This window comes from Plectropomus leopardus, chromosome 23 (assembly GCF_026936395.1).
Source record: "Plectropomus leopardus strain MGB_pleo_1.0 chromosome 23, ASM2693639v1, whole genome shotgun sequence".
Classification (NCBI taxonomy): domain Eukaryota; kingdom Metazoa; phylum Chordata; class Actinopteri; order Perciformes; family Serranidae; genus Plectropomus; species Plectropomus leopardus.
Window position 1 is genome coordinate 18,632,367 of NC_142198.1, and position 12,704 is coordinate 18,645,070.

Consider the following 12,704-nt stretch of genomic DNA (forward strand, 5'->3'; position numbering starts at 1 on the left):
TTTGTTTCTGAAATGGTGTGTTTTGTGAAATAGTACGTTTTTTTTGTGAAATGTCAGTGTCATGTTAAATGTTGTGTTTTGTGAAAGAGTGTTGTGTCTTAAAATGTTTTGTTCGTGAAAGGTCTGTGTTGTATTTTTATGTTTTGTTGTGGTTTGTGAAATATGTGAAATGTGTTTTTTTAAATGTCGTTTTGTTTTCTGCAATGTTTTTTTGTGAAATGTCAGCGTTTTGTTAAATGTTGTGTTTTGTGAAAGGTTGTGTTTTTTGTGAAATGTCAGTGTTTTGTGAAAGGTTGTGTTTTGTGAAATGTCAGCGTTTTGTTAAATGTTGTGTTGTTTGTGAAATGTCAGTTTTGTTAAATGTTGTGTTTTTTGTGAAATGTCAGCGTTTTGTTGAATGTTGTGTTTTGTGAAAAGTTGTTGTGTTTTTTGTGAAATGTCAGCGTTTTGTTAAATGTTATGTGAGATATCGTGTTTTCTGAAATGTCCTGTTTTGACCCTTTGGGCTACATACAGGAATACTTTACAACCCAATATCCCAAAAATAAATAAAAAACAAAAGTGCATTCTTTACTCAGTTAAATTATTTTGTAAACAAAGTTTGAAACAAATTGCAAAAGCTACAAAGGAGGGTCAGTGGCTTTTACTTGTTTAGAGTGAGAGAAAACCAACTAAATATAACCCACAAGTCAGACTGTTTCCATTAAATTTCTGGAAATGATACAGAAAGAAAAATTAGACTGGATATGAAACAGAAGTGCAGACCAGACTTATGCCCCTTTCATTTTAGCAGGACAGGTTCAAAGACACGCACTGAGCCCAGTCCAAGGCTTTTATTTTTTAAATTCCACCAGATGGATCGTCTTTGTCTGATTCTGGGCTCATTCCTTTGAAACCAGCCCAAAAAGTTGCTTTTTCTACATGGAAGTAAGTTAAGGTTCAACTGGTTCCTCTAATTCTATCACTGAGTACACACATGGCTTAAAAGGAAGAAAACAGTGCAAATACCAACATTGTGCTTCACAACAGCTTCACAGCTCCTCATCTGGAAGACGAGGGGGAGAGGCGACCGACTCTTTGGTTGCTGTTGTCATAAGTAATTTAAAGGGATAACACACCAAAAAGTCGCTCTTTTCCAACAATCGCACAACGAATCGTTCATCTCGGCTTAGCAATGCAAAAGGTTTTTCTGCATTTTTGTGCAAAAAACAAAATATCCTAGACGATAAATTGTGAAGGACTTTCTCTAAAATCCCCACCGCTACACTACACACATGCACACTCGTGTCGGACCTTTTCTCGTCTCTCCCCCAATCATTTCTGCATTTACTAACAGGAAGAGAAGTTATCTGATCCATTTAACGCCAAAATCAAAGGTGCTCTGGGTCATAACAAATCAAAAAGGAAAAACACAAATCGCTGATTTCAGTGCCTCGGTTACATATTATTTTAATGTATTGCATAGGCCCCATTCCAATACTTAAAATGGCATCTTTGACTCTCTTAATATATGCAAATTGACTGTTTGCAAAACCCCTCTTTGAACCATAGCAAGGCACAGCAGGTGTATGTTGAAGCGGTGTGCCTATAGCGATACCTCGTAGAGTGAATATTGGACTTTTTTCATTTTTGCATTCAAAATGTATAGAATATATTGCAATATGAAGCCAAGACATTAAATTCACAACCAGTGCTGCTCCGGATATCAAAAACATGACCAAAAAACAAATAAAAATAGAGATATTGCACACATAAAAGTAATGTCAGACATATCAGTACTCTTAGTGCCACTTTATATCAGACAGTTAGGATTTGCTAAAGTGGGACAGTCATGTGGGACACTGAAAAGTCTGTTAAAAGACCTAAAACAGTTTCCTAACCTGATTCTTTGCCCGCCTTTCTCCCTGTCTTATTTCTCTCCTTTGCCATCATTATCTGTAATACATCCTATTGGAATACTCAATACTATGCATAGAATTATACAGAATTATTTTATTAAATTGCTTTGAATATTTTAATATGTATGTTTTAAAATGAACTGATGTTTACTAAACTCAGACATTTATCCCTGACTGTTAAAAGGTAAGGGGAGTCTTCACACACTCACATATAAATGCAACCACAAAAAAGAGAATATAATTTGTCCTTCACCTTAATTATCTAAAATAATGCATTACTAGACTAAAACCCTGTAAATAACCAGTTACTGCACAATCCACATTGTTCCACATAAGGCAAATAATAATTAAATATCTTAGGTGTAAGTACAGCTAATTTAATTGAAATAATAATACTGTAGTATAGATTTAAGTATCTCAAATGTTCGTTTGCCACAGAGCTTATTTTCTGCAATGATTTAAAAACCAATTGAAAAATCACATTGGCTTTTTGATGATGAAACAAGGGCTCTGATAGCTCCTGCTGGCTAACAACAGCTGTTTTCAGCAAATAAAACGAGTTGGTGTCAGCATATGAGCTAATGCAAGCTAACAGAGCTAATCAAATTAGTTGTTGTGAGACAAAATTCTCAGAAAAAATGAGTAAACCTTCTTTCGTGTACCTCCGTAAAACACGTGACCCATTGTTGTAAACTATTGTCATTGTAAACCCACTTCAGTTATAATTGTTAGACGCATTTGTGCTGTACTGGCATGGAAAACTTGATAGGTATAGTCCCAGAAATAAGGGGTGCAGAGCTTAACAAACAGTCAACTATTTCAATAATCTGCTTTTACCAGATTAACGATTGTCATCGTCAAGTTTTGGAACGGGGCCACTGAGTGGTGCTCTATCCCTGCACTGCGTGACGCCGTCATGAGCCCGCCGTCGGGTTAAGGTTGGGCCAGGTGCTCCAGCGCCTCTCCCTCGCAGCGCATACAGTGGTAGCCCATGGTAGTCGTGACGTTGAAGCTTCCCTGCTTGATGTAAAAGTCCATAGAGGATTTGTTCCAGTCCAGGACGGTGAAGTTGAGCTGGTTGCAGCCGGCAGCCAGGCCGAGCTATAAGAGCGGGGAGACAGACACGAGCGCTGATGTGTGGGAATGCGTAATGTGTAAATGCATGCACGCTCCAAGAGATATGTATTATTTGACCTCCTCAAAGGTCAGTTTTGGTCATTTTTAAAGAAAAAAACTGCAAAATGATGTGAAATACAAGAGGCTTTCCTTTTAGTCCAAGTTAAACTAGTCAAGTTGGTGAAATTTTGATGTTTTGTAAAGTAAATATCTTATATTATATTTTGCTTTCTGTTGGCTTTGCTGATGCACAGCCGACCAGCTGCATTAACATTTGGAAACATAACACCCATTTCAGTGTACAACCCAGTGCAGTAAGCTGAAGAGTAGCTAAATTTAAACCTGTCAAAAATATTCTCAGCGGTCCCTCGTTCAGCGTATATAATACATTTCCTGTACAGTCACAGTTAAAGTATGTATTACTGTTTTTACTCACCTGAGCGACTTTGCTCATCAGTGCTTTGCCAATGCCCTTCCCTGAAAGTCAGACACCACAAATTACTTCAGACTTCTTTTTTCCTCCAGACAATATGCATTTTCTCAACACTATACCGTACCTCTGAACTCAGGCATCACGTACAAGTCCTCCATATAAACGGCTCTGCCCGACCACGAGCTGTAGGAATAGAAGTAAAGTGCATATCCGATCTTCGTATGACCTAAAAACACAAAAAAGAAATGTCAAATCAGTGCACCAGGGAGTGGTAGAGAGCAGGTTATTTGAGTTACAGCCATCAACTTTTATAGGAAACTGGATTATTCGTTCTGTCAGTCATTTTCTCCTAAATTAGCTACTCTGCCTTCATCCAGGAATAAAGGAGATGTTAAGTGACGGTTTTATCATTTTTGGATTGATTTCAGTGGCCAGTAATATTACATAAGTGAAGTTATGATTAATAATCCAGTACTTTATGGCAAACAGGATCTCACAGACACTGACTGGGTGCAGCCCGGCATGTTTGGACAATTTTGAGATTTGGGCGTGATAATAGGGAAAGAATGTCGCCGGTATCATTCAGCAGGGGCGATCATTTCAAGCTTCAAACCTAACCTTTAGACTGAAGTGTTAACACGTTAAGATAAAAAACAAGATAATCCTTTATTATACTCCTTCAATAGTCCCACAACGAGGAAAAGTCAAACTCCTTGTTTGCTATTTAAAGCCACTGTTTAAGATTTAAAGCGTTTACACTGCTTGTTTACAACAGTTTTTGTCTATTTGTGTTTGTACAAGTCACCCGTTTGTTTTTCTTTGCACCACATGCCTTTTAGTGTCAGAAAAAAAGAGATTCAACAGTGAATTTGTTGTCCAACAAAGCAGAAAAATCGAGGGATTATACGTTTTGGTTGTTCGTATTGCTGTAACTTGTTCATTGCTGGTAGGACTGCAATACGGGCTGAAAATGATAGTGGATATTTTTAGGCTATGTCTCTCTATACATGATATATATCTCTATTTTTAAGTCTTCTCAAAAGCACTTTATTAATGCTGGAACTGGGAGACAGAATAGAACATTTTTTTAACTATTTATTAATTATTTTATTTATGACCAGGTTGAGAAAGTTGCATCTCTTTACTGTAATGCAACCTTTATAATAAGGAAAAAAACATTTATTTCCATATCACGATATAACAATATCCAATATCGAAGACGATATATAGCGATACGAGATAATATCTTTAAATTGCCCAGCCGTAAATGCTGGTTGTAGTTTTCATTATGACAAAAACAAGATAGCATCTTTTTAAAAGGTAGAAATCACCACCTATTTTTTGCCTTTTTCTTAATTTCTATCTTGCATATTAGGCTGATTCTATGCATATATAAGTTGACGGAGAAGCCGTTTGGCTATGAACGTGTTTGATTATCGGCCTGGAGGTGGTAAAGTCAAACATACACAGACAGGCGGTCGCTCCTCAGTGTGGAGTTGGATATCAGAGGTCTGCAGACAGCAGTGACTGTATGGAAAAAGCACTGTGTCATGGAAGAAAAGGGCCCAGCTGGGCAGCAGAGCGTATGTTAATGTTCTCGTTGCTGTATTCTGAGGAAAAGCAGTGTGTTAGAGTTGTTATATAAGTGCTGTGTGACGAGAGAGGTCACTTCGGCAGCGTGCCGTCACATTAGGTAACAGAGCTAATAAATGTAGACTGACGGACCTGGTGACTGTCTGACAGAAAGTGTTAAATTCAGCAGCTCTAAAGTACATTTATGAACTCATAATTTAAGAAAAGGTTATTTAGAAGAGTTGACTTGGTTGTTTTATTCATCAAAATTTTAGTAAATTAGTAGTGATAAAGCAAAGATCTTACTTATTAGTGATGTATGAAATTTTTTTTAAAAAAAAGCAATTAAGTTCAAATGTTTTTACTTATCAAGCACACAGTATCACCTTTCCACTCTTTTCCATGCAAACTTTCCATCATAGATTTATGCAAAATTTAAGTGATATTTTCGAAATATCGATAAAACACAATTGTGAGATGACTGTGTTTGACTGCTTTTTGGTGCACCCTAACTGCTCTATCAGCTGTTTTTATCCAAAAAAAGAAAGACGAGGTTGTCTTATAACCAGTGAACATTGTGGAACATTTAGCTGCTAAAGACAAATATGTTTCCTTTAAGAGTTGGTGGAGACCAAAAAAAGAGCTAAAAGAGAGAGAAAATTGGATTTACATTTCACCGGCCAGCAGAAACACAACTTTAAATGTATTAATCTTTTGCTCCATATTTGTTTAAATAATCCTGATGATTGATTAAGCAATCATTTGTTGACAAGTTTGCCAGTATAAACTTTATAAGGCAAAATGTTAATGTGAAATTTGTTTTAGCTTAAAAAGGTTAGTGTCCAGGCTGCCTCAAGATTTAAAGTCGACTGAATTTGAGAGGACAAGTTGAGATAATTTTGTAATGATTCAACTTGTCTGTTAAATTTATTCAACTCGAGAATTTAGAGCAGCCAGGGCACTACTTTTTTAACTTTAAACAGTGTATTTTTACAGAGTAGTGTATGACTTTCTGCGTCTGAGCGAGAGGCACTTGAGGGTAGATAGGAGCTAAAAGAGCTTTGCATGTGTTGAAAACTCAGATAACGAAGAAAAAACAGACTTTTGGACTCAAAGTGAGATTGAGTGGCTTCAAAGGCCAGACTGCACAAACTGCCTCAACAACCTTAGAGACCACAAATGTCACTTCTGGGTAAACAGTTTCTTTAAGAGATTCATGCATATTACAACTTTCTCTCCTCTTGATTTCACAAAAACACATTGATCAAACAGCAACCAAACAAACCTAAATGGTTATTTTTTCTTCCTAGCTACAGTCCAAATGTATCTTTTTGAGCTAACCCTCCCGTTAAATAGTCAATCTTTGGGGTTAAGGATGAGACAAAATAATGGTATTCCCATTTAATTCATGAACCACGGGTAAAGCTAAAACTCAAATAAAACCTGAGCAAAGTGGGTAGAAGGCAATGAGCAACTTGCAAAACATGGCTCAAAATTTGCAGAAATTAAAAAAAAAAAAGGTAACAAGTAAATGACCTGAAAATAAGCACCAAAAAAAAAAAGAAAATTTGGAGAAAAAAAGTGCATAGATTTTTTATTTCTGTAAAATCTACTATAAAAGTATATGATTATGATAATTATGAGTATAGTTTTTAGCATTTTAACATAGACACATTTAACATCCTCATGTTTCCAAAAGAAATCAATTTGCTCAGGTTTTGCGGGTTAAATATGAAAAATGATGACAATCCAGGTTCCAAGGGGTTAAAGGGACAATCAGGCCTGACTTGTAGTGCAGGAAAAATGCTGATGCTTTGTCATTTTTGTGCAAACAGTTTAAATGATGTCGTTCTTCTGGTCACAGTCCAAACAGTGAGGTCATAACGGACGTGTTCCTTTAGAGAGCTGATTAAACTACCTGCTGATACATCGATCACTGGCTGCATGGTAGCAGAAGTGTAGCTTTATAACACTTATCTTTTAGTTTGTATGAAACTATAGGTATGCATCCACATATAAATGATTGTTTGCTAATTTGTGATAGTGAAGTAAACAGTGTCACTGATGGTTCTCCCCTCACCGTCTTTGGTTTTGTGCTGTTCGGGCACCTCAGCGACGATCCCATGAAAGAACGGGTTCTTGGAGAAGCCGTCCTGCTCCAAGTCTGCACACAAAATAGAAAAAAACATACTGTATATGTGATATTCTTGTGATGGTTTTCCCTGAAATTCACGTCATATATTTCATGATGTTCTTAAGGTCTGAAACTGCTGTAACAAGTTGGCAAATCTGTGGATTATCTTGAGTAACCAGGTCATGATTTCTGGAGAGAGACATTGCTGTTGAGTTTTTCAGTGTATTTAGATGTAGTGTATCGAGATTTAAAAATACTACCGCACAGGGTTCCCGCCGATCCTTAAAAAGTATTAAATGGCATTGAAGTCATCAATGATAATACAGTATGGTCACAGTCTTTCTCTTTGGATGTGTTTCACTCCAAAAAGGGTTGTCTTTGGTGTTGATAATCTAATTTTTTTTCTGGACCAAGAGAGAAAGTCATGTTTATGTTACAATAAAAAAAAATGGGCAAAATAAAAATTTTTATTAGAAAATTGGTCTTAAACTTAATTCTGAGTGGCATTAAAAATCTTAAAATGTCTAAAATCTAGCATGCTTTAAACTGCAGGAACCCTGCAACAGGTAAGAGGAAAAATATGCATTTTTTTTTATTTAGGAGTAAACTGCCCCTTTACGTGTATTTCATTTTTGTAGCTTCTAATATTGCAAAAATGTAACAGTTTAATTTTATATCAAAAAAACGAAAGAATATGTTCTTTTAAAGTGCAGTTTTCTGCTGAAATTAACTCAAAATTTAACTCAATTAACTAAAAAAAAATCCCTGTATGCAATACTTCACCATATGTTTAGATGCATAAATAGACATTGCAATAACAATTGAACGCCATAGTCCCTATATTGAGCATAATTTTAGATTGTTTTTTTTTTTTTAATGAAGGTCAAATAAGGTCAAAGTATATAACGGTACATTTACAGTAATTTTTAGCTGAATATTTTTTGGGGAACAGCTGTTAATACAGTACCTCTCTGTGTGATTTTCACATGTTCTGAGACTTTCTCATATTCAGCCAACTCCTGTAAAAAAAAACACACACACACACACACACACAAATATAATCAGTATTGATCTGTTTTTACTATTTCTGAAACACCACAATTCTTTAACCTAGAAATGTCCGTTATCCTGCGGCCTTATTTGCACTGAAACTAACATCTGGTGTGCGCGCGCGCTCTAAGAAAACATCCAATAATATCTCAATAATCTAATAATCGCTGCATCCTGTATATCTGAAGCATGTATTGACGTAATTCAATGAATCACAGGCTACTAAACGTCTTCCGTGTCACATCCAGCTGCGCTGCACGTGTCCTCTCACCATGATCATCCGCGCGATGTCCTTGCAGTCCTCCACATTGGCCGCGCGGATAGAGAAGTCCATGTTGTCGCGTGGGTCTGATGATGTGATGCTCACAGTGCGTGGTAGTCTTCCGGTGGATCCTGACGGATGTAACGCCAAAAAACCGACTGTGGAGGTCTGAAGCTGAGGTCCGAAAACACGGGCTGCGAGCGCTCCCCTCCTCCAGGAAGTGACGGGGTCGCCAAACCAGCAGCTCCCCGTGTGGACTAACAGGCGCATTATCGGATCACAAAACATCCTGTAGAAAAGCTTTAGAAACTTCAGCTGCTAACCATTTGGGATTTATCACAGTCCTGCATCCCAGAAAATGTTCGGATTTTAGAAAACTTACATTTCTGATTTTGAAACTGAATTAGGAAAGAAAATTAATTTGAGTGGCATAATTTGATTTTTTTTTTTTTTAATATTTTGAAATTCATAATTTGAATTTGTACTTTTAACTTGAATCATTTTTGGGAACAAAAGTATTTAATGTAAATAAATATATAAATAAAGCTAGGGATGATATATAAGCCGCCTTTGTAAAAACCTTCAGAATAAAGGTAGGATTATAAATTGAAAATCTTATGTACTAGAGTGCTGCTGGAGTGGAAACTTTTTGGCTCAAAGTATTAAAAATATTCAATTTGAGAAAACAGCCTTTAAAGATATGAATTGTAAAATTTTAAAAATTTTTATAGATTGAAAAAATGACCAGGGTAAAAAAATAATAACTATGAGATATGATTTACATTAAGATGGTTATTTTTTTGAATAACCAGTTTTCTGAAATTTAGGTTTGAATATGCAAAAGAGGCATTATTTAATTAAACATACATTAAATTTGTATTCCAAGAACATAAATGTGAACTGAAATAAACTCCTAAGTGTGAATTTTTCTGACTATTTTTCTCTACTAGTCATAATAGTTATGGAGTCAAAATAACCTGCATGTCTCACCTTAAAACTGTGAATTTGGCTTCTGAACCTGATAAACAAAATTCCTGAGAGCTGAGCCCTTTGGTTTAGGTCACTAACACATGGAGTTTCTTCAGGATAAACCTACATTTCTGTAAAATACTTTAGTTCTGTGGGATGTTATAAACACTGCAGCCTCTGGGGGGCGCTATAAGGTGTTGGACTGATAGTGTTCAGTCTTTTTGCAGTTCTGATAAATGTGTTCATGTCTGTGGGATCAGTAGCAGAAATAGTTCACTTCCTGCATCACAAAGGCTGAAACACTTTATTCCCAGGAGCATCATTTTATACTTTTCATGCCATTTTCGCTTCATACAAAATACTATATATATTAGTACATATTTATACTAGAGTCTGTGTGTCTGTGTGGGTTATTGTGTTTGGGTGGAGGGCTGTTTCATCATACTCTATGAGATTTATAAGGGTGTTAATCTCTTCCAAAAATAATATAACTAAAAAAAAAAACAGTTAAATTTCACAGCAGGTGTCACTACTGGAGAGGCTATATTTCGTTTAAGCTGCCTGTGATGACGCACATTGTGGAAATGTCAGCATACTGTGAACTTAAGCGCCAAAAATAAGAATGATCTCATGAATTTAGTGTTTCAGACAGACATAACGGTAAGTCCCAAACATCTGAGGAACTGAGAACGCCTTAGACTGAAAAACGACCACATGAATGAATGAAAACTATCTGAAGAGCTGCATGTGTCTGAATGAAATTCATATAAATGTATATGTTAGGAGTAGCTCTTTAAAAAAAACCATTTTTTTTTAATTTAACTTGGGCTTTATTTTCCTATGTTTTTGTGTCTGACTAATGGGAACAACTATTTTTGAAATTGCTGCATTATTGAGCAAGAGTGCTAAAGCAGTAATATCGTACCATTAACCACTAAAAGTGTTTATTTTTGCCACTGACAGGCTCAGATTGTGCTAAGTGTCTGATAACACAATTCAAAGGATCCTTACAGAGACACAACTTTTTGTTCAATAGTAAGATTCTTTTGTTTAACCAAAAAAAAAAAAAAACAAAAATCGCTACCATCGAACCCACCAGACTCCATTTAAATAAACAGTAATTTTATCATCTTAAAAAACACTTTATTCAAAGTCGACAGAAACAAAACAAATGTCACAAAAGCTGTCTTGGGTCATCTTTTGCGCCGTTCCAACAATCACCAACTCTAAGTTGGTGGAAATAAACCCTAAATTCACCCAGAAAGATGTGAAGATATGCTGGCTCAATACACACCAAAAATACTGTTTATTTAAATGGAGTTTGGTGGGTTTGGTTAAAGCGACTTCAGGCTGTTTCATGTTAAACAAAAATGATCTTACTCCTCAACTAAAAGGTCTATCTCTGTAGGGATCTTTCCATGATGTTATCAGACTAATAACAATCTGAGCCTGTCAGTGGCAAAAAAAACACTTTAAGTAGACGCACATTTATGGTGCAAACATGCCCTAAGTGGTTACTCAGCAGCCTGTTTTGCAGCTACCAGCTGCAGGACCAGTTTCCAAAACTGTTGTTCTCATTAGTCAGTCAGAAACAAAAAACATCAGAAAATATAGTTGAAAAAAATCCACGTTTTCTTTCAATGAAATAAGTAATTAAACCATTATTTGTGGGAAAAAAAGGGTTGGAATGACACATAAATTTCTCCAGACTGAGACTAAAGAATGACATTATCTCGTAAAAATCTGTCAAAATGCCTCATTCACGGCTTCATTCTCTGATACCAGCTGCTACATAATGAGCTTCAGCAGACACGTCAATAAACTTTATGTACCGCACCCAAAGCCTGAGGGTGAAGCGAACGCTCCTGCAGGCTCCCCTGCATCATTTCACATTAGTCATTATCAGTCTGTGATGTTCATCTGTTTAAAACTGAAAGCATGAGTAACATCACTACGTCATTACACACATTTTTTCTTTTTTATTGCTCTTTTTAATCTTTTAAGCATTTGTTTGTTTGTTTTCTGCACATACTGTACATATCTTATTATTATTATTATTGTTATTTTATTCTGTTCTATGTTAAGTGCCCTCCTTTGTATTTATGTATTTGCATTATTTTGCCCTTTTTAACAAATATTTCATTCAGTTGCTGCTCTCTTATTTACTACCGCAACAAAACAATTTCCCTCACGGGATGAATAAAGTATTTATGTTCTACTCGACACAATGATGTTTATACAGTATTAGTCACTGTAAGGATAATAAATAAATTAGTAAGGTTTGAAGGAAATAGGAACTTTGTTTTGGTAGTTCAGAATCAGAAAAAGCAGTTTTATTGCCAAGTAGGTTTGCACAAACAAGTAATTAGTTTTGTTTTTTTGGTGCATAACAATAAATACAGTCGAAAAGATAAGAGATTAAATAGAAAATAGAAAAATTACAACAAAACAACTATAAGAAATATGTAAAAATACATACATTTTAAAGTGGAAAACCTATAGAGATTGTGCTGTAATGTGCAAAATATTAACCAGAAAATGAGCAAAAATTCACAATATGAATTACAAATAATATAAAGTTGACAGCAGAGATAGACAGGAACTATGGGATGCCACAAAGGCTCCCAGCTAATGTTGATATTGATGTAGTGATTACGTGAAATGCGTCTCATACCTCGAGGTCGTCTTTTAACTCCAAACGTCGCAGTTGTGAGACCCTTATTTTGAAGCTGAGGCAGTGACATCTGTGACATCTGTGCTCAAGCCAAACTTTTGTGTTTACACAAAAACAAAAACCTTCAGGATTTTCATTCACAACATTTTCTTAGAGTACTTTTCCTCAAATACTGCACTCAAGAATAATTTTGAGGTAGCCCATTTGATTTCTACTTAACTACATCTTAGTTCTGCTGTTCACTTCCCTGCATTTATTTGCCAGCTGATACTTTTTAAATCAAGGTTTCAGGTCAAATTGTTCAATATTTAACTAAAACTCAAAGATTAGAGAAAATTCCAAAACATGAACAGAAATTTGTGATTTTTTTTGCTTTTTCTTTATTTTGCCATTTATCATCTCATGGCAACTTAGACTTATTTTGTGACTTTTTAGGCCCTGATCAACGTCTTTTTGTAATTTTCGCAACCACTGAATCGCATGTCCTTGGCTTGACCGCGGTTTTTCTGCAAAGCAAACAGCTCTATACCTGAAAATGTATCTGCATTAAAAATATCCAGGCAGAGGGCACGTGCTCTGGCTCTGATTTAGGGCGA

The 12,704-nt window shown here is 35.8% G+C and overlaps 1 protein-coding gene and 1 long non-coding RNA gene across 2 annotated transcripts; one reads left to right on the forward strand and one right to left on the reverse strand.

Annotated features, from left to right (window-relative positions):
- The first annotated feature begins 76 nt into the window (after positions 1–76).
- On the forward strand, positions 77–471 carry LOC148185726 (uncharacterized). Its single transcript, XR_015775739.1, has 2 exons — positions 77–255; positions 293–471. It is a non-coding gene; the product is annotated as an uncharacterized LOC148185726 (long non-coding RNA).
- Positions 472–818: 347 nt separating this feature from the next.
- On the reverse strand, positions 819–8,725 carry LOC121962029 (thialysine N-epsilon-acetyltransferase). Its single transcript, XM_042512209.2, has 6 exons — positions 8,475–8,725; positions 8,121–8,172; positions 7,100–7,183; positions 3,572–3,673; positions 3,451–3,491; positions 819–2,999 (listed from the first exon to the last, which is right to left on the reverse strand). The coding sequence occupies exons 1-6, from the start codon at positions 8,535–8,537 to the stop codon at positions 2,832–2,834; spliced, it is 510 nt and encodes a 169-aa protein (XP_042368143.2). The 5' UTR covers positions 8,538–8,725; the 3' UTR covers positions 819–2,831.
- Positions 8,726–12,704: the final 3,979 nt, after the last annotated feature.